General features: G+C 40.5%; 3 protein-coding genes across 9 annotated transcripts in view; 1 reads left to right on the top strand and 2 right to left on the bottom strand.

Annotated features, from left to right (window-relative positions):
* Nucleotides 1–384: 384 nt before the first annotated feature.
* Nucleotides 385–2859, bottom strand: hemgn (hemogen). Of its 2 annotated transcripts, none has more exons than XM_030758183.1 (4): nucleotides 2351–2859; nucleotides 1891–1969; nucleotides 956–1503; nucleotides 385–858 (listed from the first exon to the last, which is right to left on the bottom strand). In XM_030758183.1, the coding sequence occupies exons 1-4, from the start codon at nucleotides 2412–2414 to the stop codon at nucleotides 752–754; spliced, it is 798 nt and encodes a 265-aa protein (XP_030614043.1). In that variant the 5' UTR covers nucleotides 2415–2859; the 3' UTR covers nucleotides 385–751. The 2 variants fall into 2 exon arrangements, with proteins under 2 accessions (XP_030614043.1, XP_030613974.1); XM_030758114.1 differs by having other exon boundaries at nucleotides 1879–1969; nucleotides 2351–2858.
* Nucleotides 2860–4527: 1668 nt separating this feature from the next.
* On the top strand, nucleotides 4528–11180 carry anp32b (acidic (leucine-rich) nuclear phosphoprotein 32 family, member B). Of its 3 annotated transcripts, none has more exons than XM_030758373.1 (7): nucleotides 4528–4768; nucleotides 7150–7299; nucleotides 7406–7528; nucleotides 7865–8057; nucleotides 8458–8582; nucleotides 8671–8737; nucleotides 10594–11180. In XM_030758373.1, exons 1-7 carry the CDS (start codon nucleotides 4715–4717, stop codon nucleotides 10671–10673), a joined length of 792 nt encoding a protein of 263 aa, XP_030614233.1. In that variant the 5' UTR covers nucleotides 4528–4714; the 3' UTR covers nucleotides 10674–11180. The 3 variants fall into 3 exon arrangements, with proteins under 3 accessions (XP_030614233.1, XP_030614321.1, XP_030614147.1); XM_030758287.1 differs by having other exon boundaries at nucleotides 4534–4768; nucleotides 10591–11180; XM_030758461.1 differs by lacking the exon at nucleotides 8458–8582 and having other exon boundaries at nucleotides 4532–4768; nucleotides 8735–8737; nucleotides 10591–11180.
* A 10678-nt stretch (nucleotides 11181–21858) lies between these two features.
* Nucleotides 21859–26966, bottom strand: part of coro2aa (coronin 2Aa) — a 51405-nt gene continuing 46297 nt past the window's right edge. For all 4 annotated transcript variants that reach the window (XM_030735851.1, XM_030735875.1, XM_030735860.1 and 1 more), the window contains one exon: nucleotides 21859–24973. In XM_030735851.1, the coding sequence (XP_030591711.1) occupies nucleotides 24836–24973 (138 nt within the window). In that variant the 3' untranslated portion in view covers nucleotides 21859–24835. The remainder of the gene's footprint in view (nucleotides 24974–26966) is intronic.

Below are 26966 nucleotides of genomic sequence, written 5' to 3'. Positions count from 1 at the left end.
AAAGCCTGGTTATTTCCCCTTAAATGGTTCCACATTTGTAAGGAAAATGTTTTTGTGTGTTTCACCCAAGTGAAAAAAGTTACAAAAACTCATAAATTATCAATATATTGATGATAGCTATCATCAATATATTGATGATAGCTGATAGTCATTTTATGAGTTTATATATTCATAAAGTGTTGATGATAGCTATCATCAATATATTGATGATAGCTGATAGTCATTTTATGAGTTTATATATTCATAAAGTGTTGTGAAATGTGAACAAAATGGCAAAATAATTATTTCTTTTAATCACTCACATATTGTATTTGCCACTTACACGTGGATGTGTTTGGCAGTCGATGACACATATAATGATGACTACTGTTAAATGATGCAGCAGTAAATTTTATTAGACGAATAATAACTTTTACAAAATTCCGTAAAAATAAATCCAAAATTATGAATACATAATTACCAGTGACTCATATGCTTAACTTTTAAATAAAGGCTAGCAAAACTGGTTGCATATTAAATGCAAAGTATATATATATATAAAAAAAAATCATAAGCTCTGCACTCAAGCACAATCCAAAATAAATAAGCATACAGCTTTGGTTTGAATTCATACATCTTTTAAAATAAGCAATGACTTGCCTCAGCTTGTGTGTGCACACTAACCAAAAAAAGAAATATTCAGATACAAACTGTGACGAGGCTTTGCATATGTAAAGCAATATCTTGACAGTGCATTTCAGAAAAGTTGCAATTAATTTCCTGGAAAATATTCCCGTGCCATAGGCTGAGCGGAGACGGTTGGAACTGAGTACACGTTATTTTGTTCAGGCACGTTGAATGAAAGTGTTTCACTCAAATCTACAAAAGACAGACAGGCAGTTTGACAATTAATAAACCTTTTCACCATAAAATGTTTCATAGTGTTGCTTGTAGTGTATTCCCACAACATACAAACCTTCATTAGCTCCTTTGTTGTCTTGCACTGGAGAGATGTCCTCCTCCTCATCTGGGCCTAAATCTTCAATCAGGACCTGGACAGGGGCCTCCTTGCCTTGTGACTCTGTATAGAGGGTCTCCACCTGGGAAGGAGCTGAAGGAGGAGCAGGAGTTGCAGCTGGAACAGAGTCTTGGGACAAAGCTGGGAATGAGACAGCATCTGGAGCTGGAGTTGAATCTTGGATGGGAACTGGAGCAGTAAACGCCAGAACAGGAGCAGTGGCAGAATTTTGGATAGGCTCAAGCACTGATGCAGGAGCAGGGGGGGCAAGGACGGAAGCTGGTTGTGATTCCACTGCAAACAAGAGGGGCAGCGAGCCTGTTATTTGGTCTTGGATGACCTCAGCAGGTTCAGGTAACACCACGACAGCAGGAGCTTCCTGAGGTGCTGTGACTTCTTCCTGTGCAACAGATAGCTGCGGTGTGGGTTCGGTCTTCCTGGGCCTCCCTCTCTTCTTTGTGCCACTCTTGTCCTCAGCTCTTGATCTTTTCCGTTGGCTCTCCACCCTGAGAGAGAGCCGCAATTGCAATTAACTTCAGTAATGGTGGACATTAATACAGCTCTTTGTGGCAGCTCTGCAAAGCTAATAGTACAAAGTCCTTGACCTAGATCTGGGACATCAATAGAAAGACCAGAGCAACCTTTGCTTTCCTTTTGCTCCATATTCAATATAAACCAGAGGAGTGATAAGCAGCCAGAGTGCTGATAGTGTTTTCAGCATGTACTGTAAAACACAGTGTTATAACACAGGCTGCTAAACATTTCTAAGTGTTCCTAAGACCACTATTTTTACTCCTCTACTGTACTTAAGTATTTAAATTTGTAGAGTGTCTCCATAAATGTGTGTAGCAGCACTAACACTGTCCACGCTACAAATTTACCCCAAAACCCACTGGTTAGTTTCCTTCTCCTCTGCTTCGGCCTTTCTCTTCCTTAGAAGGTCCCTGTCTCGCAATCGGCGACGGATCCCACCTTTAAAACAGAAACCCATGCAGAGAACTCATGTTCATATGGCACAGCATAAATTCAAAGACACACTGAGCTACATTTGTTACACATGACTGGGTAATGTGCCTGACTCATGGAAATATAAAGACTTTCTTTATAAAGATTTTTCTTCTTCCAGCTACACACTGGCAAGCTTTAAACAGACAAATTTTCACACTTGGTTTCAGGCCATGATGTTTATGATTTCTGTTAATATTGCTTAGATGTTGATCAAAAGTCTGTGCCCGAGTTAATCAACAACACCACAGAGTACACAAAGACATAACCGGCCCCTTCAGCGTTTTGGTGTGGAAATACTTAAAGCAGCTAATTTCATAGGAAGACATTAATCTTTAGAAGAGTTACCTTCATCCTCATTTGGATTTTTATATTCCAAATCTTGTTTCTCTTGTCGCGACGTGTCCTCCATTCTGAGTCCTGCTATGAATGAATTCAACTCATTTAAGGCGGGCAAGCACAAAAAAGAAGACAGAATAACTTCTGACAGTTTTCTCTTCCCACCCCTAGACGAATTATCTGGTTAACCATTACCACAGCGCAGGGAGAGTTCTTGCGGCTTTGGTCTTATCATATTTGTAAAGCTGGAGGAGTTGGCACAGAACTGACAGACAGGAAAAAAAAAAGACAGCAGCAAGTGTGTGTGTGTGTGTGTGTGTATGTGTACATGCCTGCGTGTGTGTGTGTCTGTGTGTGCACAGTGTGTAATGGGGGGGGGAGATATATGTTGTAACAGAGAAAATACTTATTAAGCTCTCCAGCCGCTGATCTAAAGGCTCTACTGTAGCTTAACAATAGCAAGACTTTGCTTTTGGACAGATAATTAATGTCTAACTGCTTAATTATGCTAAAGAGGCCCAATACATGTATGACTTTATTAACTTTTTAAATATATTAACAAAATTAAAAGCAAAAACCCCAAAATGCCTCTGTATAAATATTCATTTTATTAGTTCACAAATCATGATAAATACGTCTTTCTGGTCAGTAAACAGACCAAACAAAAATCCTGTCTTCTTCCAGACCCGGGGCATATACCCATCTTATCGCTCGGGTGGCAAGCTGCTCAGTTGGGGTGTGTTCTCAATCTTCTCGCAACACATTGAGCCCTGATGTGTGTCTGAGACACTCAGAGAGAGAGAGAGAGAGAGAGAGAAAGAGAGCTATCCAACAGAGTAAATAACACTCAACTGCCAATTGCTCCCAGCACTGTGGAGGAAATGTTGAAAGGTCTCTTTCTAAATGTACTGATTTCTGCAAGGGGCTGCCCGCAATTCAGTCACTTTTCAACACTATATGAAGAGAATCTACATGCACATTCTTTATGGGTGCGTGCAAAGAAGCTGCAGTGAAATCATATATCTTTAAGTACAGATTTTTACACAGTCAAATTAAAATTATGACACATGATCACCTGAACCTCCACTGTTGACATCTAGAAGTTAAAAAGATCCCAGACTGCACAGTTAACTCCTCCGCTAATAAAAGTCCAACTGACACTGTAATTAACCCCCTCCAGCATTACTGTTGCAGCCAAAAACAGATAGGGCTGTCATTCACACACAGACCCACTGTTGCACAATGAAATATGAGGAATGTCAGTTGTAGATATTACAGTGCCATCTTCTGGCATTGCTTCTCAACTACCAAACACTGATTTAAAAACAGCGTTTGTGTTTGTAGATACAGTGTATGGACTGTACCTGTAACATGTATGTGGCCAGAGTTAGGAATTTTGCAAAGTATGGCCCCAGCACACTATGCAAATACATCTTTGTAGCATTTATGCACTTGTTATATTTACTAAACTTAATTTAATATGCATTTACAGTATTGATTTAATTTAGAATTAAAAAAAAAAAATTACAACCCTAGTAGGTTTTCTACTCCAGTGCCGGAGTGTCTCAGAAAGTAAAGTGGAGGGGTTGTAGGGGTTGCCCTACCCCTCCATATGTATATACAATGATCTCTTTAAGGCAAACCACATATAGCCCTCCTTTCTAGCAGTGTATCCACATGGTGGGGTTGGGGGTGGGAATCAGCCATTTAGGAGCCAAGAGACAACACGATTTGTTTATTTTTATTTTTTAATCACAATGTAAACAAGACCAAACACACATTTTTTTTTTTAATTAGTCATCTCTAAAACAGAGGATTTCTTCATTAACTACATTGTTTATATGTTGACTATAAAACAGTAACGCATTTCTGATTTTCTGTGAAACTTTTAAGTGAAGCATAAACAAAGTTCTCCACGTGACCTACTTTATCGATATCTAATTGTTTGGTTCCCATTTTTTTCTTTTTTTTTTTTTTAAATAAGCTGCACTCGTCTCTTCCCGCATGGCCTTCGCTGAATAAAACCTACTTCTCAAAGAGAAAAGCTGCCGTGTTCACTAAACAATATAGTACAGTAATTTCCTTACACAAAATAAATTGCACCATAGCACCGTTTCGGGGCAGCGTCATGTTTTGTGACTGCAATGCCTTTTTCAGTGGCGATGGGCGTTTCTGGACGCAGATGGCGCTGTTGAGCATATATTTTGTTTCAGTCCCGTTTCCCTCCATGGTTTCCCCTCTCTCCGACTAACTTAGCGTTTGGCTCAGTTCATTATACAGTCCTATATTCTCCCTCCATTAGGGCATCTCTGCCTTTGGACTGAAGATCCCAGCAAAACCCAGAGGAGAAAAGTTTAACTTTCATAGGGCAAAATGGACATGAAAAAGAGGATCCACTTGGAGCTAAGAAACAGGACACCGTCTGATGTGAGTCGTGCTTTTTTAAAACCAACCCTTAGTTTTCAGGCTAGCCCCTGCTAGCCTAGCTTGCTACTTTTTTTGCTTTGCGAGTGACCCTGTGTGGCTAACGTAATGGTGACCACATGGGTTTTAGATTGCGTTTCTCATTTATAACGGGGCGGAAAACACTCGCACAACAAGCTTGATCCTTTATGCTGGTCTGGATTGGGCGTATAGGGGCAACGAGACGAGAAAAGCTATATTCAGTCGTTACTTTGAAACGGCGATTCCCCCCCCCAAGCTTGCTGGCATTATTGCAGTGCTTTAACCGTTTCGCAGCCTCCCTGGTCAATGGTGCACACACGATTCAGCTCCACTCCACCGTTGTAGCACAATTAGTAAACTTCTTTTTGCGCCGATGTGTTAAGAAAGCAGTTTCCTGCGTCGCGATCGGCATTCACAGAGCGGTATATTTTATACAGACCTTGGAAGCCATGTTTGCTGCTAGCATAACTGCTAAAAATGGGGCGCTTTTAAAAAAAAAATCGCAAAACCACTTTAAAAAGCTATGTATGGGGGGGTAAACGAGTTTTATAAACGCTATTCGGGCCGTCGCACTACACGAGTCATGTCTTCACATTTCTGTGGAGTACGTTTACATCAAACGACCACAAAGATTCAAGCAGCGACAACAAAAAACAGTTGGTTCACGAGTCATCCATACCTTAACCGCTAATGGTAAAATACACCGCGACTCCAGAGCTTAGAGCCCGGGGACGCTTGATAGGAAAGCACCGCTGTGGTGATTTGTTTAAAGACACGTTGCAATCTGTTAAGTTTTAAAGGGAGTGTACATCAATTAATTCTCTCAAATGGCTTTACATAGTTGTGCACCAAGCTACAATACCACTTATCTGTGCATTGCCTAAAATTATAAATTAAAACAGAAAAACGCATGCTGATTAAATGAAGCCCGGTGGTCCGGTTATTCAAGAACCATTGAGACACCAGCCAGCTAACTTAGTATTAGGTTCCCGCCATATTACCCCTTTCTCTCTACCAGTCAAAGACAACAAAAATTATCCAGCTGTAAAGTACAAAAGAAAACACCAAACATGACCATTCTGTGCTCCAGTAATCGTTACTGAGGCTAAACCTGGCGTTTGTAGCTACACATAACATTTGCTGGCCAGCGGCTTCGTTAACCGAGCCAGCCTGCGTTCAGGACGCGGAGATCCGGCGCACCGCGCTTCATGCGTGGGCAGCCAAAAACTCCGCGCTCGGCAATTCCCCTCGACTCATGCACGAAATAAAAAGCAATTTAACACCGAAAAAAACAGTTTGGGTTATATGTAAATAATTATTATTGCTCATTTTAAACAGCATTTTCCGCCATTGAAGTGTTCAGAGGACTGCATACTGTAGCTCAGGAATCGCCATGTTGTCATTCTGTCGTCTTTGAAGCTCTGGGAGAAAGGAACTGTCTCCATCTTTGTTTTTTACTAAATTTCCGTTCTCAATATATTTCCTTCGCCACTTCGACCTGAAAGCGATGCTGTACCCTCTAACAAACTGGCAATATCGGTCGTTCGCTCGACGACGAGGAATATTCCACTTCCCCCATGAAAGCTGGTTTAACGGGAGAAAAAAAGAAACTCTTTACTATGGGTGTATTCGCAATCCTTTCCGTTGCTGTTGGGTTGGCTAATGGCGGGCAGACAGACCTCTCTAGCTGCTCCTCTACGGCACGGCAGCGTTTAAAAGGGGCAATGGCTAGCCTGTAGCGAGCTAGCTCACAAAATCATTGCATTTGTCATTAGTGACTGCATCAGCAGGCCATGGGAAGCTGCTGCTTTGCTCTTCCTCGTTTCAAAGAAATAAGCAGACGAGTGTGGCGGTCGGTTAAATGAAGCGCACAGTGATACCAAAGTGGTTTTAGATAGAGACACAGTATCCATTTTGGTGTTTTAGTCGAGAAACGGTGATCTTTGACGCTTGACAACAACTTTTTTTGGTAACGTTTAACAATGACTTGCGCAACCAGTGTGAGCTTTAACAGAGTCAAAGTAACTCCGCCTTCAGACTTGTGTTTTCTCATATTTTAAGCTACTATAAAAACGCCTTTAATCACTTTACACAAAAGTGAAGGGCCATTTTACAAACACCACCACCCACTGATTATTAATACGTTAAGGTTGTTATGTTCGCTGAACGCCTTTCCTTATGATTTTGGTTGCAAAAAATTAATGTTTGCAAAAAAAAACCCACAAATTATATTAAGCATTTGGTCTGTTTTAGAATAAATTCGAATTTTTATTTAATGATTTTTAACAAGCAGTTATAGTAATTGAGAATGCATTATAAATACAATATAATATAAATAATGCAATATTTTTCTTAATTTCTAGGTACGAGAACTTGTCCTCGACAATTGTCGATCAGTTGAAGGAAAAATCGAAGGCCTCACAGCTGAATTTGTGAACCTGGAGTTCCTCAGTTTGATAAATGTCGGCTTAATCTCAGTCTCTAATCTGCCCAAACTAGGAAAACTGAAAAAGGTAAGCAGGAGTCATTATTCACTTTAATACATTCATGACGGGGGAAAAAAAAACAGAAATGTGCAAATTACCAGCTCGACTAATCTCTCTTTTTACTGTCATTTAGCTGGAGTTGAGCGACAACAGGATCAGCGGCGGACTTGATGTTTTAGCAGAAAAACTACCGAACCTCACACATTTAAATTTGAGTGGCAACAAATTGAAAGACATCAGCACATTGGAACCATTGGTATGTATGCAGATGTGTTTGAGAGTCATTTATGTGACCGCCTTTGGTATCTTTTGTCATATTAATGCAATATATATCATAGTCAAACAAAAAAAAGGTATGTAAGCCCAGCATTGACACAGAGCATTTTTTGTTTTGATCGCTCCACTCATAGCCAGAGATATTTTAAGGGATAACCCATTCTGTAATTAATGGTCTGTCAAACTTCAGACTGATGGAGCTCTGTCGTCTCACAGTATTTCTCATTATATTCATAAATTGGAGTCTAGTACCGTTAATATCACATCTCAGCAGCAGAATCTCATCTCACAGCATTTCTCTTCCTCTGATCAACAGAAAAAGCTGGACAACCTGAAGAGTTTGGACCTGTTCAACTGTGAAGTGACAAACCTTAATGACTACAGAGAGAGTGTGTTTAAGCTGCTGCCCCAGCTCACCTACCTGGATGGCTATGACATGGAGGACAGGGAAGCCTCTGACTCTGATGGAGAGGTGGATGGAGATGGTGTAGATGATGATGAAGATGAAGGTATGAAGTTGGGTTTTCCCATCTCACATGGCTCAGCCTTTTCTGTTGTAATCATAAGAATGAGAACAGGGCTGCAGCATGGGTTTTTCTATAGTTTTTTAGTCATCGAATCCAGTGAAAAGACTATGACTGAGGTTTTATCTCCGTGCTGGAATGCTCCTTTGTTGTTCAAGAACAATTAAAGACTTGTCGGTTATTCAACTGTTGCTCTGGTGACATGTTTGTTCATCATGAAAAATATTTACGCCACAGTAGTTTATTTAGAAACCGCTCCACGGGTGAATGACGCCGATCGCGCTCTCATTACTGGAAAGTGAAAATGTGAAAGCGATAGCTGTGATTAGCCTCCGTTCGCTCTCGCTTTGCGGCCGACTGATTGTTTTTCACTTCTGCATCGCAGAGGGGGAGGAGGAGGAAGACGAGGACGGAGAAGAGGAGGACTTTGACGAGGAAGAGGACGATGAGGAGGACGAAGAGGAGGTAGAAGGAGAAGAGGATGATGAGGAAGGCAGCGGTGAAGACGAGGTAAAAACAAAACAAGCTCGGTGAAGCTGTTAAAGCAGGTCAGGATACACTGTCTCTGTTTTTAACTTGTAAAACGTTGTTTACCAAGGAGGAAGACTTTGGTCAGGATGGAGAAGTAGATGAAGAGGATGAAGATGAGGATGAAGATGAAGATGGTATGTAACTCCTAAAGTAACTTTACTGCCACATTTGGCTCAAGCATAATCAGTCAAAGACTCTCGATGTGTTATCTCAGCATAACTGCAGACTGAACAAGGCTGAGGGACATAACCTTTTTTTTTTAATTGATTTTTTGTTTGTTTTAGGTCTTTATGATAGAAACTGAATTGGAAAATGGCAAAGAAATGCCACTGCAATGAACACAACATACAAGAAACTTATATATATATATATATATATATATATATATATATATATATATATATATATATATATATAGTACCAGGCAAAAGTTTGGACACCCCCCCCCCCCCCCCCCCCCCTTTAAAGATCAGGAGTTTTGGTGTATATCAACTCGCGCAGGGTTTCCATGAAAAGGAATTTTACTTTTTGCATAAACTCCAAGAGTTAATAATGCATACATGAGACAATGGGTGGCACAGCTGACACAGATAATTGAATATCAGAAATAATATGAGATTAGCTGTTACCCCATTTAGGGAAGTCCTAAGCTAAGATCTGCTGACTGATGCTACTTTCCACCACCGAGGTGCCGGTGCTCGTGCCAGTGCTGGTGCTGATTTCAGTGAACCGGGGAAACGCTTAAGAACGGGCCTGCGTTTCCACCGCGTTTCTGTGAACTGCTCCTTTACGTGTGAGTGTGGGCGGGTCCTCGGCTGGACTCGGAAGCCGAAGCGCACAAACGTGGGAGAACATGCTCCCCTTTCTTGTGCTGCTAACACATTTTACGGTCCAAACAAAACTACTGCAGCATCTGTGTGCAGCACAGAGGTAAACACAGACAGCGATTAGAGTAAGACGACAAGTACGCACTTTGTGTCCTTTTATCTGTGATATGAACTGATACAAAGCAGCAAGTTCAGCCTTAGAGCCCAACCTAATTCACAGTCGTGAAATTCGCTTCGCTTTTCTCATGTAATACACATGTAATATGGTAGAAAACTTGATGTTGAAATGGCAGAGTCACGCCCTTCTGCCGCTTTCGTCACGCGTTCTTGGAACCCATTTTTTGGCCGAGCACCGAGTAAAACAGTTCAAATACTGGCACCAGCACCAGAACCCTGACGGTGGAAAAGCAGCCTGAGATTCAAGGGCACTGGCCAATTTTCAGGGTTTTCAATGAGATTTTTTTTTTTTTTTTTTTTAAACCAAAAACTTGATTATCTGCTCAAATGTTCAATAGAATTAAAAAAAACAATTAGAAATGGGAGCCAGAAGGCTTCCAATGCCAGAAATCTTGTACTTTGACGTCAGATTTTGCATATTCACATTTGTCTCTTGCACAATATTTTTCTATTCATTTATTTGTATTACTGTTGTGTGTGTATAGTTTTGCACTGCCTGTGGCATTTCTACTCTCACTTTGTTGTTTACTTATTGTACTATTTTTCTTGCTGCTGTAACATAACTTCCCTTGCGAAATCAATAAAGTATCTCTCTATGCAGATACATCTGTTTAGAAATTAGTGTTAGTGATTACCTGTTACTGACCATTTATTTTTAAAAGCAGCGCTCAGTCAGACTGAAATAAGATATTTGAGAATGTTTGTCATTCAGCTAACAATCTTGCACGAGGGCAGGATTGAAGATGCATGTCTGGCAATTTGTTGAGCTCATAATCATGTAACGATTTAACACGACGGCTAGAATGATAGTGACCATTCTTGATTGCTGCTCACACACCGTATGATCCTGCTGGCGTGTTATTAATGCAGAGATTGAAGTTGTTTAAAGTGGGTGAACAATTGCTGCATTCGTGCCTGCAGATGCAATAATTTGTATTTGGCACCTCGCCACCACATGACACCATTTTCTTCTTTACTTCCAGAAGCAGAAACCGGCAAAGGCGAGAAGAGAAAGCGAGACCCAGAGGACGAAGACGACGACGAGGATGACGAAGACGACGATTAAGAGCTAAAGTCGAAAACGAGAGCCTACCGAGTTACCCCTCTCTCCCCCACAAACCCGAACGTCCACCCTCCTACAACTCACACCGCCTTTGTAATCCACGTCAACCCCCCTCCCCAGCGCTGAGCTCTTTTTACAGGGCAAGACTGTACCGAATGGGTGGGCCGAGTGGAGCTGCCCCCCCCCTCCTCCCCTCTCTTTTTTTCCCTCCTCCTCCCCCCGTCCCCCCATGGAACTGAGAGCCACCCAACACCCTCCACCTCACCCCACTCATGGCCCCCGAGGTTCTCAGGCAGCCCACCACTCAGCATTCCACAATTTCACTGTCAATCCCTCTTTATGTATTCCCGTGTGAGGACTTTGGGACTGGTATCTAGTTTTGGGTCTGTGCTTTTAATATTTTGTTGGATGAATAATTTTTTGTTGTTGGGTTTATTATTTCTCTTTTTTTGTCTTTTAATTTTTTTTTCTCCGTTCCTTATTTTTCCCAATAAAATTATTGCTATAGCAGCTGTGCAACCAGCGAGCCATGATTTTTAGTGTGGTCGCCTGTTGCGCAAATCAAGGTTGTAGCTACATTTTTACTTTCTGTATGACAAAAAAACAACTTTGTAAATAAAATGTTAACATTTTGTGCTTTTCTCTCTTCATGCTCTTCTGGTGTCTCAGATTGATTTTAAGAGGATGGGATGATAACTCTTCTCAGCATGTTTTCTTCTGTGAGGGTGTTTGAAGAGGTGGCGATATGCACATACACTCACCGGCCAACTGGGTTAGATCCCCTTTTGCCTTCAGAGCTGCCTTAATTCTTTTGTGGCACAGATTCAACAAGGTGTTGGAAACATTCCTTGAGATTTTGGTCTATATTGACATGATGGCATCACATACCTGCTGCAAATTTGTTGGCTGCACATCCATGATGTGAATCTCCCATCACATCCCAAAAGTGCTCTACTGGATTGAGATCCGGTGTCTGTGAAGGCCATCCAAGTACAGTGAACTCGTCATGTTGAAGATGATTTGAGCTTTGTGACATGGTGTGTTATCCTGCTGGAAGCAGCCATCAGAGGATGGGTACACTGGTCATAAGGGGTGGATATGGTCAGCAACAGTACTCAGGTAGGCTGTGGCATTTTGATACTCAGTTGGTACTAAGGGACCCAAAGTGTGCCAAAAAAACAGCCCCCACACCATTATACTGCCAGCAACCTGAACTGGCAGAATGGATTCACGCTTTCATGGTGTTTGTGCCAAATTCTGACCCCACCATCCAAATGTGGCAGCAGGCAACATTTTTTTCAATCTTCTGCTGTCCAATTTTGGTGAGCCTGTGTGAACTCTAGCTTCAGCTTCCCGTTTTTTGATAGGAGTGGTCTTCTGCAGATGTAGCCCATCTTCTTCAAGGTTCAAAAGATGCTCTTCTGCATACCTTGGCTATAACAAGTGGTTGTTTACCTTCTCGTCAGATGAAAACAGACTGGCCATTCTCCTGTGATACTGGTATTTTTTCCCAGAGAACTGGATTTCTCTTTTTCGGATCATTCTCTGTAAACCCTGGAGATGGCTGTATGGGAACACCCCAGTAGATCAGCAGTTTCGGAAATACTCAGACCAGCCTGTCTGGGCTCAATAACCGTGCCATGTTGAAAGCCACTTAAGTCACTTTTCTTCCGCTATTCTGACACTTGGTTTGAACTTCAGCAGGTTATCTTGACCTGCATGCTTAAATGCATTGAGTTGCTGCCATGTCATTGTTAACATATTTGTGTTGGTGAGCAGTTGAACAGGTGTGCCTAACAAAGTGGTGGGTGAGTTTATGTAGCTTGAAATATTATAATAACCAGTAGTGACGTAAGAAATGTGGAAGAAATGCACCTGGAGCTAACTGAAGGCTTCAGAAACCTTAGTGATTATTCTCCAAAGTCTATCACATCAAATTCCTTTTCCCCAGACACAAAGAGGGGAAAAAAGACCAGATTTGAAAGCCAAATCTAGATTTTTTTTTTAAATCCATGCTGCTTAGTAATTTTGTTTTTCCTTTGTTTTCTTTATGTAATCGGTTATGCAGCAATATAATGAAAAAAAAACAACTGGCAAACTCAGAGTGCTGAAACCTCGTTTTGGCTTTGGCTGAACTTAAGAATACATTCCTACACAGAACAATGGCTTTTTTTCACAGGACAAACAGAGTGTTTCACAGCCAGTATGAACAGGAGGAATACTTACTGTATCACTGTACATATATACAATTTAATGTCTGTAAAAAAGAAAGGAGGAAAGAAAAAGGCCTTCAGCCAAAGTTAATTTTGGGGGCTCAGAGTTAGACAAATGAAAAGGGGACCAGCCGAAGTTTTTTTTTCTTCTCCCAGTATAAAATTAACTCTTTGTGTTCCTGTCCATACACTGCAACTCACTGAGAGATGAAATACACAGAAAATCCAGAGCTAAAAAAAAAAAGGCTAACTTGAGAAAATACCCACTTTGACTTATTCAGCCTCGTACTTGCTTCAGCTGGACTTAACCAGATGAAGTCTGAAGATTTTGTTTCTCATCACTCACACTGTAATTGTGCAGAGCTAAAAATTTCCTTGTCTTTAAATGCACACATGGGTGCTTAAGTATTGTATTAATATAGATAAGAAAAAAATAAGCCCCTCACAAGCTTGTAGTTTGTAGTGTTTGGTATGTTCTGTAACTAAGTGAAGTCATTTTTCACTCTAGAAAAACCACAATGCAACCTCAGGACAGAGCCCACTGGTCTGTAACACCTTTATTCTTAATATTAAGCCCAGAAACGACAACTAAACTGCATTATTCTATTGTGGAGAAATGATAATCTTTTTTAAAGGGTTTATGGCTGCTGATCTTCTCCAGGCTGCCTTTAAAAAAAGAAAAGTCACCCAGACAATCATGTACAGATGAAAAATGTTTGTTTCCACATGCTGCAGCTTCAGACTCCAAGCAGTTAGTTCTGAACCAAGGAAGCGGTGCTGTTTTTGTAACAAAAGAAGGAATAAAGAAAGAAAAATAGAAAACTTTACTCAAATATTAATGTGTACATGTACTTTACAATCAGATGTTAAATTATTTTAAAATTTTTACTAAATAAGTTTAAAAGACAAATTAAAGAGAATAACTGTATTAAAAATCCATGTAAGTCGGGCACAGTGAGGCTCATACAAACTCAGCAACAACCAATAAATGACATAGTTTATTAAATCAGACAGCAAATGCTACAAGTGAGTGTGCAGCTGCATTATTGCTCCAGTGTAATGTAAGAGACTGTTAGAGTGTGCATGCTTTAATGCTGAGAGGTCTCGGGATTGATATTGCTTTCATTTGGCTTGTTGAGCCCCCACCCCCACCCCCATCCCACCCCCACCCCTGAGGACTTGGTGTACGCCACATTCATAACAGAGCAACAGAACGATCATCATCTGCAGAGTTTTACTATTACAATTTTCAGCAGAGCAATAATAGTCATCATGGTACCACAACAATGTGATGATAACTTGGAGGAAATGGCAAGAAAAAACATTTATGTGGAAACAACATCCCTTTCCACTCCACACAGCTTTTTGTTAATTATTCATACTAATGGATGATGCATGCATATTGAAATTATATCCTGCATGAGTGAGCCACTGAGGGCAAGACAAAAGCAGAGGATATCAGAATTGGCAATGAGGTTCTGATTTTGTTGGCCCAGTGGCTTCACACAGTGTGAAATCAAATTAAACCAGACATCATTTCTCCACCAATTAAAGTATTGAATTAGCGGTATAAACTGGAGAGAAATTTTAAAATAAGATTATGTGACTTTTGTTCTCTAGTGGCCAAGCTCTAAAATGCTTAATTCTATATTTTTCTCATGATAAAATCACTCATTTCACATATGCTTGCTGGACACTTTATTAGGTATACCTTGCTAGTGCCAGGCTGGACTCCCTTTTGTCTTCAGAGCTGCCTTAATTCTTTTGTGGCAGAGATTCAACAAGGTGCTGGAAACATTCCTCTGAGATTTTGGTCCATATTGACATGACAGCATCACAAAGTCGCTGCAGATTTGTCAGCTGCTCATTCATTGAGGCCATTTGAGTAAAGCGAACTCATTGTCATGTTCAAGAAATCAGGTTGAGATGATTTGAGATTTGTGACATGGCGTGTTATCTTGCTGGAAGCATCCATTAGAAGATAGATACACTGTGGTCATAAAGGGATGGACATGCTCAGCAACAACAATCAGGTAGACTGAGGTGTTTAAATGATGTTTTGTTGGCACTAAGGGCCCCACAGTGTGGCAAGACAATATCCCCACAACTTTACACACCACAACCCTGAACTGTTGACACAAGCCAGGATGCATCCATGCTTTCATGACATTTATGCCAAATTCTGACCCCACCATCCAAATGTCACAGGAGAAATCGAGACTCATCAGAGTCCAAAGTTCTGTTGTCCAATACTGGCGTGCCTGCATGAATTGTAGGCTCATTTTCTGTTCTCAGCTGACAGGAGTGGCACCTGGTGGGGTTTTCAGCTGTTGTAGACCAGAGAGGTGCTCTTCTGCAGACCTCAGTTATAACAAGTGGTTATTTGAGTTGCCCTCCTATCAGCTTGAAACAGTCTGGCCATTCTCCTCTAACCTCTGGCATCAACAAGGTATTTTCTCCCAGAGAAGTGCCAATCAATGGAAACATCTCTTCTTTGGACAATTAACTCTAAATCCTAGAGATGGTTGTGTAGAAAAATTCCAGTAACTCAGCAGTTTCTGAAATACGTAGACCAGTCCGCCTGGCACCAACAACCATGACACATTCAGCATTACTTAAAACACCTTTTCTGATGCTCTGTTTGAACTTCATCAGGCTGGCGAGTGTATATCATCATTCTCACTGCTTATTAAAGTTTCATTTTACCGACGTACCTATTTCCACCTGTGCACAAGTCCATTTAGCCAGAATAAATGGATATACCCAGGGGGGTACACAGAACCCATTATACTCACAACATACAGATTTTATTTATTCCACTGGTGGTCCCATTGTTTTTTGAAGATATCAAATATGTCATTCTGAATATGGAGCAATTATGTGCAAAAATACATGGACAGAAATCTTAGATATTTTACATGTCGTGAAACAGAACATTTATAACAACATGGCCACTTGATTGTGCCTTTAGTGATGGGTCGGTCGAGAACGATCCGGCTCTAAGAGCCGGCTCTTTGAAGTGAACGACGGGAGCCGGCTCCCGATAGTGAGCCGTTTCTTTTTTCTTTTCCTTCGTTTCCTTTTTTTTTTTTTTTTTTTTGTGTAAGCCGCACGTGATTGGTTAAGATGACTGGTAGCATATGATCGTCTACACTGAGCAGGAGGGGAGGGTCCACACTGCGCAGTGAGTAAACAAACACCAGAGAGGGAGGGGCTTCTGCAAAATGCGCTTGGAGAAAGTTGCGCGTTACATAGAGGCTACACGCAGGAACGGTGAGGAAAATGAGTGACGGAAAGCGTAGCAAAGACTGGACACATTTTAACCTTATACCTCCAAACATGTCGAATGAGAAACAGCGTACTTCAAAAGTGCCGGCATTTGCGGACTTACGGTCACAAATACCGTAATACCACTACATGACTGTGAAGTGTAATTTCTGAGCTTTCAGGAACCGTTTGAATTTTTTCAATAGCACGAATGTCGCAGAGTTAAGGTGAAAAGCCAGCTGATCAAGTTCCTTGATCAAGTTCCTTGATCAGCTGACTCTGTGGTGAGAGGCTACATCTTAATCAGCTTTTCGCGGCTTGTAAGGTCAGGAAACCCGTGATTCAGCAGCGATCGCCTGGCGTTAAAGGATTATTCTCATAGAGAGCAGACTGCAAATTTAAAATTTAATATTGAGCAGGCTGCACAAGCAACCTACATAGGTATACTGTATACGAATTTTTCATCCCTCAGTGTAATTAGAAGAACAAAACAGGGCAGGTCATCAGGCAGGAGAAACAGGATCAACTCCTCAAAGGCCCTTGTTTTTTCTGATTTCCAATCTTTTGTTTTATAATTTGTATTTGGAGCACTCTATTATATGTTGAGTATATAAAGAAATGTTTGATATAGGCCTAATGTATGCTTTTACATTAGTAATTCATCTGACACTTTTTAAAAAAAAAAAAATCTAAGGAGCCATTTGGGAGCCGAAAGAGCCGGCTCTTCTTTGGGAGCCGAGCCTAAAGAGCCGGCTCTCTGAAAAGAGCTGGAATTCCCATCACTATGTGCCTTGAATGGGACCCACTATGTTCTTTTCCACCTCTGTATTTTCATTATTGGAATAGAGTAGCTTCATGACACACAGTTCAAAATAATTCTTATACTCAGTCTTGGTGCAGCCTCTTAGTTCCTGAAACAAGCTCCTCCCCCTCCTTTCAAGCCAACTTTCTTCTGATTGGCTGCCCCTCGTAAACAAAAGGGTTTGAAAAGCAGACGGTGGGGTTGCTGCATTCACAGACAGAGCTGTGTGCCTGGGATTATCAGTTCAATTCAATTTTATTTATATAGCACCAAATCACAACAAACAGTCGCCTCAAGGTGCTTAATATTGTAAGCTAAAGACCCTACAATAATACAGAGAAAACCCAACAATCAAAATGACCCCCTATGAGCAAGCACTTGGCAACAGTGGGAAGGAAAAACTCCTTTTTTAAAGGACGAAACCTCTGGCAGAGCCAGGCTCAGGGAGGGGCATCCATCTCCCATGACCGGTTGGGGCTGAGGGGAGAGAACAGCTACTGAAGCTACAATGAAGAGAAGCCAATATGGGAGACATATGCTCTCTCTTTCTAGTCCCTGTCAGTACTGTAGCTGCAACAGACTGGATCAGCTGAAGGCTTTCCAAGGAGCTTTTAGGACAACTTTATAGTAAAGAATTACAGTAGTCCAGCCTAGAAGTAATAAATGTATGAACCAGTTTTTCAGCATCACTCTGAGAAAGGATGTTTCTAATTTTAGAGATAGAGATGCACAAATGCAAAAAAGCATTCCTACATACTTGTTTAAGGTGTGCATTGAAGGACATATCCTGGTCAAAAATGACTCCAAGGTTCCTCACAGTGTTACTGGAGGCCAAAGTAATACTATCCAGATTAAGTACCTGGTTAGACACCACGTTTCTAGATTTGCAGGACCAATAAGCTGAGTTTTATCTGAATTTAGAAGCAGGAAATTAGAGGTCATCCAGGCCTTTATGTCTTTAAGACATTCCTACAGTTTAACTAATTGATGAGTGTCATCTTGCTTCATGGATAGATAAAGCTGGGTGTCATCTGCATAGCAAGGAAGATGTATGCAATATTTCTAATAATACTGCCTAGGGGATGCTTGTAAAGGTTAAATAGAATTGGTCCCAGCACAGAACCCTGTGGAACTCCATAATTAACCTTAGTGTGGAGTCTATTAGTTATTACTCAAACCACTGCAGCACAGTACCTTTAATGCCTACAACATGCTGTAAACTTTGTAATAAAATATTACGGTCAACAGTATCAAAAGCTGCACTGAGGTCTAGCAGGACAAGCACAGAGATGAGTCCACTGTCAGAGGCCATAAGAAGATCATTTGTAACCTTCACTAATGCTGTTTCTGTTGAATTCTGAATGTTGACTGAAACTCTTCAAATAAACCATTCCTCTGGAGATGAACAGTTAGCTATTTTACAACTACTCTTTCATGAATTTTTGAGATAAAAGGAAGGTTGGAGATTGGCCTATAATTTGCTAAGACAGCTGGGTCAAGTGAAGGCTTTTTAAGTAATGGTTTAATTACTGCCACCTTGAAGGCCTGTGGTACATAGTCCATTAATAGAGACAAATTGATCCTATTTAAGATCAAAGTATTGATTAATGGTTGGATTTCTTTGAGCAGTCTTGTAGGAATGGGTTCTAATAGACATGCTGATGGCTTGGAGGAAGTAACTACTGAAGTTCACTCAGAAAGATCAATCGGAGAGAAAGTCTAAATAAATATCAGTAGTACGGAAAGTAGCTGTACACAAAAATACATCTTTGAGATGGTTATGAATAACTTTTTTCTCTAATGGTTAAACCTTTATTTGTGAAGAAATTCACTTCTGATTTGAGGCTTTTTCAGAGGAGCCACAGTATTCAAAGTCATACACTGAGGATGTAACACTAATAAGATAATCAACCTCTGCAGGAACAGAGTTTAGGTGTCTGTTTTGCATTGTGTTAGCACATGACACTGAAGAAGATAATAGTAGAGGAATTATATCCTTAGTTACAGCACTTTCAGAAGGACTTCTACTGTAATGATATTTATTCCCCACTGCCGTGTAATCCATTATTGTAAATTTAAACATTATTAAGAAATGATCAGACAGAAGAGGGTTCTTCAGGGAACACAGTTAAATGTTCAGTTTCTATTCAATATGTCAGAACAAGATCCAGAGTGTGATTAAAGTGGTGGGTTGGCTTGTTTACATTTTGAAAGAAGCCAATTGAGTCTAATAATAGACTAAATGCAGTGTTGAGGCTCTCATTTTCAGTATCTACATGAATATTAAAATCACCCACTGTAATTATTTTATCTGAACTGAGCACTAAATCAGTTAAAAATCTGAGAAATCAGATAGAAACTCTGAGTAAGAACCAGATGGACAATAGATAATAACAAATAAAACAGAATTTTGAATTCTCCATTTAGGGTTTCAGGGTTAGGCTTTCAAATAAATTAAAACTCTGTCTGGATCTTTGGTAATCACACTTTGGAAATTTGCTCTGATTGAATTTGTGCAGATCAAAGAGTAGAAATAAACTGAACCTTTACATTTAGAGATCTTTTGGCTCATAGGGATTACATGTACATACACTCACCTCAATAGTGGATACTTTGGCCATATTAAATATGAGTATCCACCACAAACACTGTATGTATGACAGATCACCAGCTTCCATTAAATGTGGCATTACTTATAGATCCATTTTAGGTCCTCTTTTGTCAGCTTTATCTTTCAATTGCAGAATATTCACTACCTCTCTTATGTGGATGACACTCAGTTTTATCTACCTGCCATACTTGACAGTGATTATAACATGAAAAGCCTCTTTGACTGTTTGGATGATCTGAAATTCTGGATGGCAAAAAACATCCTTCAACTAATTGACAACAAAACTGGCCAAGCTCCACAAATATCCTAACTATGCCACTTGGTCGTTTATCCACATATAAATTAGTTTAGTAGATAGTTAAGTTTTAACAATGAAATTAGTATTGTGAAGGCACTACTGATGTGCTAAATTAAAGGTAGCTTTGTCTCTAAAGCATTTAGAAACAGTTATCCACGCCTTTATCACTTCTCGGCTGGACTATTGTCACTCTCTGTATACAGGATTGTCCTATTTGACTATTTCTTGATTACAGATGATTTAAAACTCATCTGCTAGACTAACTGGTACAAAGAAAAGACAACACATCACTTCTGTTTTAGTTCATCTGCACTGGGCACCTGTGAAATATGAACCTGACTTTAAAAATTTTATTTTTATTTATTTATTTTAGCAATACATTACAGATCTTTTAACTCTGCATTTTGCCTGCCTGTCACTGTTATCCTCCCAACAGCTTCACTCAGTGCCCCCTTCTTGCCTAAATGTTAAAGGTGGGTCTTTCCTGTTGTTTCCCCCAGGCTCTGGAACAGTCATCCTATATAAAAACCTGTCCAACAACTGCCGCTTTAAAAATCAGCTCTAAAGACCTGCCTCTTTTCACTTGCTTTTAGTCAAGTCTGTGGTGCTTCACACTGTGAGCATATATTCCTGCTCTTTTATTTCAACAGTTTTCTATTGTCAGATTTTATTAATTTTTATTGACTCTTTTGAAAATGTCATCCAAGGGTTTTCATATGATTTTCTAGAATTTTTATGACTTTGCTTGGTTTCATTTTTAAATCATGTTTGTCTGTGTGAGTTTGGTGTTTTGAGATTGGGTTTTTGGAGACCTGGAGTGTAAATGTTTGTCTAGAAAGCACTTTGGGTCAGATTGACTTGGTGTGACTAGAAAATAAAAAAACTTTATAGGTACTTTATGGGGGAAAGTGCAAGACTGACAAAAAAAACAAAAAACAAAACAAACATTTTCAACTGTAATTATGTTACAGTTAGCCTAAAAAGTACACATTTGCAATATAATTGTATCCAAGTACCGGAAGAGTCTGTTGTGCTAATGAAAGGGTCCGCCACATTCAGCAGTATGCAGGCAGTTTGCTGTTGATGGTTCAGCTGCTATAAAAGGAGTGCTAAAGAAACAGGCTGACTCAAAATGCCAGCTGCTGTTGCTATTTAACTGGTGATATCCAGCATTTCAGGCTGAGAATTTATTCAAACAGCATTTCAAGTCAGCCCTTGAGTGATGAATTGCTACAGGAATACAGGAATGCACTGAGACTGGTCCTCTGGTAAAGTTAAACACTGGTCAGGCATTGCTGCTCCTGGACAAAAGTCAGCCAGAGATGCAGCTTTGCTAGAACTGACTGGCCAAAGGTCAAAGGGGTCACAGACATTACAATTGCATTGAAGCCACCGTTTCTGCATGTGTATGTGTGGGTTGGCATGGCAGTTTCTATGCTGTACCTGAAACTTGCCAAATCTAGAATGTCACAGTGGCATCAGCACAGGCTCTATATCTGACTGGTTTTCTTAGTATTTAGCTTTAGACTGGTATTTATATATTGTTTTTCTAATCTTACAGACCACTCAAAGCAACTTCTCAAAGCAAATCATCATAATTTGCTGCTGTGTTGTCTAATATCTTCAATGGCATTTATATCTGCATCTATGCCTATTTATGTATTTATTGTGACATTGTTTGCTTAAGAATGTTTCTCTTTAGTTAGCTGGAAAAATCAGCTCCCTCACACCAGAAAACAACAAATGTTTGAAACTGGTCCGACTGCACCATAGTGGCAGAAGCCATGAGCACCATTCAAACACTCCCCGGTGGAATAAACACTTCTGCAGATCATCAGGATGGATTTTGTCAACTGCTCAGCTAAAATAGGATATGCACATCGCAGTCACATGCCTGTTATTGTTAAAACTAAGCTTTTAAAAATAGACAACAAAATAAAAAAATCACAGAGTGTATAAATCGGACGTGGGCCAGGATGTCTCTTTTCTCTTGGCTTTATTTTCCCATAGTGGTTTCACTGGTTTAACTGAAAGTGTACTGGGATTTCTATACCGATTCTAAAATAATCAAGCATTTTACTTTTAAAACATTAAAGCATTTTTATATCTGCAGATATTTAAAGTGAGCTCAACAATTCAAGCTTGGGCTTGTAAACCAGCCACACACAAATCAATCCCCACTCAAGGTCCACTTTAGGGATGCACTGATTGTGAAATTCTTGGTGGATACCAATGTTCAGAGCAACAATTTGGCTGATGACTGTTTTTTGTTTGTTTGTTTGTTCTCTGACTTTATTTATTCTTGCTTTTGTGGCAGGACAGCTGAGAAATCTGAGAAATGCTCTGAACATTCACCCAGTTCAAAATGAATGTGACACAGCACTGATAAATGTCCTCCTATTTGTCTTTAGGTCCATGGCAGTCTAGTCAACTTAGTTATAAACCTCATCTGCTTGAAATGTGGAGAATCCATATAAAATAAATATTTATACTGTGATACTGACATATTAAAAAAAAAAACATGAGAAACTGCAGGAGTCTGTTTTGTACGTGTATGTTTGTAACCTGACTTAAATATATACAACCCCAACTGCACGAAAGTTTGGACGCTGTGCAAAGGAAGGACAAGATCTAATGATGTGTAAATCTCATAAACCCATATTTTATTCATAATAGAACACAGAAAACATATCAAATCTTTAAACTAAGAAAACTGATCATTTTAAGGAGAAAAAAAAAAAAAAAGGTCATTTTGAATTTGATGGCAGTGATATATCTTGAAAAGTTGGGACAAAGGGAACAAAAGGTGGGGGAAAAAATGGTACCAAAAAGAAACAGCAATTAATTAGGTTAATTGGTAACAGGTCAATAACATGATTGTGTATAAAAAAGAGCATCTTAGAGAGTTTCTCAGAAGGGACAAGGCCAAAAATCAATATTAGCTGCCTGTGATCTTTGGGCTTCCAGGCAGCACTGCATTAAAAACAATCACGATTCTGTCATGGTAAATCACTGCATGGGCTCAGGAACACTTCCAGTATAGCTGTCCATGAACACAGTTCACCATTCTCCACAAATGCACGCTAAAGCTCTGTCTTGCAAAGAAGAAGCCGTATGCGATCACGTGACCATCAAAGCTGAATGCTATATACAAGTGTTAGATCAACATATACTCCCATCCAGACATCTTCTTCAGGGAAGGCCTTGGATATTTCAGCAAGACAATGCTAAACCACATACTACATCTATTACAGCAGCAGGGCTTCATAGTAGAAGAGTGGAGGATGCTGAACTGGTCTGCCTGCAGTCCAGACCTTTCACCAATTTTCACCAACATTTGCTGCATCATGAGATGAAAAATACGCCAAAGCAGACGCAGGACTGCTGAGCAGCTAGAATCCTCAATCAGACACAAATGGGACAACATTTCTCTCCCAAAAGTCCTGCAGCTGCTCTCCTCAGTTCCCAGATGTTTACTGACTGCTGTTAAAAGAAAAGGTAATGCTACATATTGGTAAACATGTCCCTGCCCCAGCCTCTTTGAGACATGTTGCTGCCATCAAATTCAAAATGACCTTTTTTCCCCACTTTTTAAATTGTACTTTTTCTCAAAATTTCTCAATATTTTCTCAAAATATCAGTTTATGAGATTTGAAAATCACTGCAATCTGTTTTTATTTACATTTTTCACAGCATCACGACTTTTCAGGAACTGGATTTGTACATATTTAAGTCCCTAGGTTAGAAACCTATAATGCTTTTAGAGTCTTTGCCATACAATATAAAGTGTCTTAAGATGACTGCTGTTGTGAACTATCGCTAAATAAAATTGAATTGAGTCAAAATTGAATTTTGCTATAAAAGAGTCCTGCTTGTTGATTTAATATACGCAGAAAAAAGGAATAAATGGCCTGGTTAAAATATCTGACTGCTGTCATATTAATGTTATTACAGCCATATCAGAGCTGTGAGGTCCTTAAAATTTTGCTGTCCTTTACAATAGTAGATATCATTTTGCCTTAAAACTGATTGCAAGTGAATGAAATATGATCAGAAACCTTCAGTAGGAAAAAGCAAACAGCGTTCTGTTCTTTTAAAAACATTTTACATGCTGTATTTGCTAAAATTACAACAGCAAATTCAAGTACTTGATTAAATGGCATTTTCTCTGATCATATTTTAAAATAAATATAAAAAAAAAAAAAAAAAATCAAGATGCTACATGGCATCAGTTACTGAGGTGGCTTACACATTAACTGCAGCAAAATGGATCATTTCCACCAACTTTCCAGTCAATTAAAAAATAGAAAAATTAAAAACAAATGCAGCTTGATGGAACGGCTGAACACAGCTGGGATCACGACACAGTCATTCATTCAGCTCGCTCCCATTCAAGCACACATATTACATCTGTCGAACTTAAACACAGTCGTCTCCACTTACAGTAGTCTGAATATTTGGGGGGGTGGAGGACAATCACCAAGCATAGAAAATAAATGCAGCATCATCTTACAATCTCACGGGACGTCTGCTCCCTGCAGCGACTTTCAAGCAACGCACGCACAGCCACATCATTCAGTCGACACAGGTGCAAACATCCTTTTATCTGTCATCTACAAAGACCATTAAAAAAAAAAAAGCTAAAAATTACAATAAACTTGCATAGCTGTGAAGCGTACAAAAGAAATGGGGAGGGGTGGGGGGTTAAAAAGGTGCAGAGAGTTTTAAAAGTATGTACATGAGCAAAGAATACGTGCACCCTGTGTAGAGTTGACAAAATGACAGACCGAAAACACAAAATTGAGGCTTGTATCGCCCCTGTGCAGTGAGCGTGTGGGGCTCATTAGAGGAAAACCGCTGAGCCAGGACCTTACAAAGACTGCGGTGGTTTTAAAAAACGGGGTTAAGTAGGTTGGTACACCTATGCATGTCTCCCGTGAGAAGGTGAGGGCGACTCAGCAGGTCAGGAAAGTCTTAAAGTGAGCTCTGACTCTGGGAGTTCTTGATGTTCTTAATCTCCAGCTCCAGCTGTTTGATGCGCACGTCCCGCTGGTTGAGAAGCTCCCTCAGCCTCCTGATTTCCTCCTGCTGCTTGTGGAACTTCACACGCAGCTGTGGACAAACACACACACGGCATAAGGAATTAAAATCACGGGTCTTCTGCCTACTGGAGACTTGGGGAACATGTCTGCCTCACTTTTAAGCTACAGGTTCAGTGATATGAGCTGATTTACATTTCTCTACTATAAACTGCCCCTACTGCTGCACAGCTGCTGCAGTCCAGATGAAACGAGCTTTGAGAGGATAAAAACAATTAGTGGCACATTCACATTAAGTAGCATTTTAATGCTGCAAGTGTTGCGGAGTAGTTCAAGCAAGAGTTAATCTAGTTTACCACCTGTTTTTGTTTTTTTTTTAAACACATTTTTATATCGATGATGTTGGAAACCTGCTGAATTGTGTGGGTGATTTTAAAGTGTTTGTAACAGGTAATGATGAAGAAAAGGAAAAACACAGACTGCAAAAAGTTAGAGGTTTTTTGTTTTTTTTAAATGAGTCTATAAAAATATTAAAATTCTTGTTTTTTGCTTGTTCGTGACTCATGTTTTCCTGCAGCCTGGTTGCAAATGTTTCGAGGCTTTATCAGTGCATCATATTTGGGAAACAGATCTTAGTATCTTATATCTCTGTAAACTCTTAGTAGTTCAAGATGTCACTTGAGTAAAAGCTTCTTGGAGCCACAGTACTCAAGTAAATGTACTTAATGTTTTCCACCACTTGTTACTCATGCTGGATTTTGTTTGCACCAAGTTCTGCCTCACGTTAAAGCAGTTGGAACCTTCTGATTTCCAGAGCTTGATTGGGTTTCCTGAAAGCAACTACATGGTACTTAAAAACAGCTCAGTGTCTTTAGTGTGCTTTCAGAATATCTCAACATTTATGTATCTATATATGTTTGCGTGAGTGAAATGTGTGTCAGGTGGTGGCCAAGGGTGGAGGCCCTGGAGGATCAATCTCCGGCTATCGAGGCAAGCAATCGGGACATGGAATGTCACCTCTCTGGTGGGGAAGGAGCCTGAGCTAGTGCGTGAGGTTGAGAGAGACCAGCTAGAGATAGTCGGGTTCACCTCAACACATGGCCTGGGTTCTAGAACCAGTCTCCTAGAGAGGGGCTGAACTCTGTTCCAATCTGGAGTTCCCCTCAGAGTGAGAGGCAGCGAGCTAGGGTGGATGTTCTTGTATCCCCTCGGCTTGCTGCCTGTACGTTGGGAGTTTTTCCCTAATGTACTTCCCTGCACCTTTGGCTGGGGAATGGGTCCTGTTAGCTTACGTGCCAAAGGACAGTTCAGAGTACCCAGCCTTCTTGGAGTTGCTGGGCGGTTGCTCCATCTGGTGACTCCATCGTCCTACTGGGAGACTTCAACGCTCACGTTCCTGATCTGAACCCAAATGGTGTCTTGTTATTGGACTTATGGACAAACTGATTTGCATAGAACAAACACTACGTTTGAACATAAGGATGTCTATAAGTGCACGTGGCACCAGGGCACCCTATGTCGCTGGTTGATGATCGATTTTGTAATCGTATCATCAGATCTGCGGTTGTATGTTCTGGACACTTGGGTGAAAAGAGGAGCTGAGCTGTCAACTGATCACCACCTGGTGGTGAGTTGGATCAGGTGGCAGCAGAGGATGCTGGACAGAACTGGCACACCTAAATGTATTGTGAGCATGCGCTGGGAACGCCTGGCAGAGGCCCAAGTCCGGAAGATCTTCAACTCCCACCTCCAGCAGAACATTCCAAGGGAGGCTGAGGACATTCCAAGGGAGGCTGAGGACATTGAGTCCAAGTGGACCATGTTCTGCACCTCCATTGCTGAGGCTGCTGCTCAGAGCTGTGGCTACAAGGTGGTTGTTGTCTGTTGTGGTGGTAACCCTCTAACCAGATGGTGGTCACTGGAGGTGAAGGGAGCCATGAAGCTGAAGAAGGAGTCCTATTGGGTTTTGGTTGGCCTGTGGGGCTCCTGAGGCACCTGACGGGTGTCAGCAGGCCAAGCGGAACGCGGCTCGGGTGGTGGCCGAAGCAAAAACTCGGGTGTGGGAG

Source organism: Archocentrus centrarchus, chromosome 1 (genome assembly GCF_007364275.1).
Source record: "Archocentrus centrarchus isolate MPI-CPG fArcCen1 chromosome 1, fArcCen1, whole genome shotgun sequence".
Taxonomy (NCBI): domain Eukaryota; kingdom Metazoa; phylum Chordata; class Actinopteri; order Cichliformes; family Cichlidae; genus Archocentrus; species Archocentrus centrarchus.
This window is presented reverse-complemented; position numbering and strand designations above follow the sequence as displayed.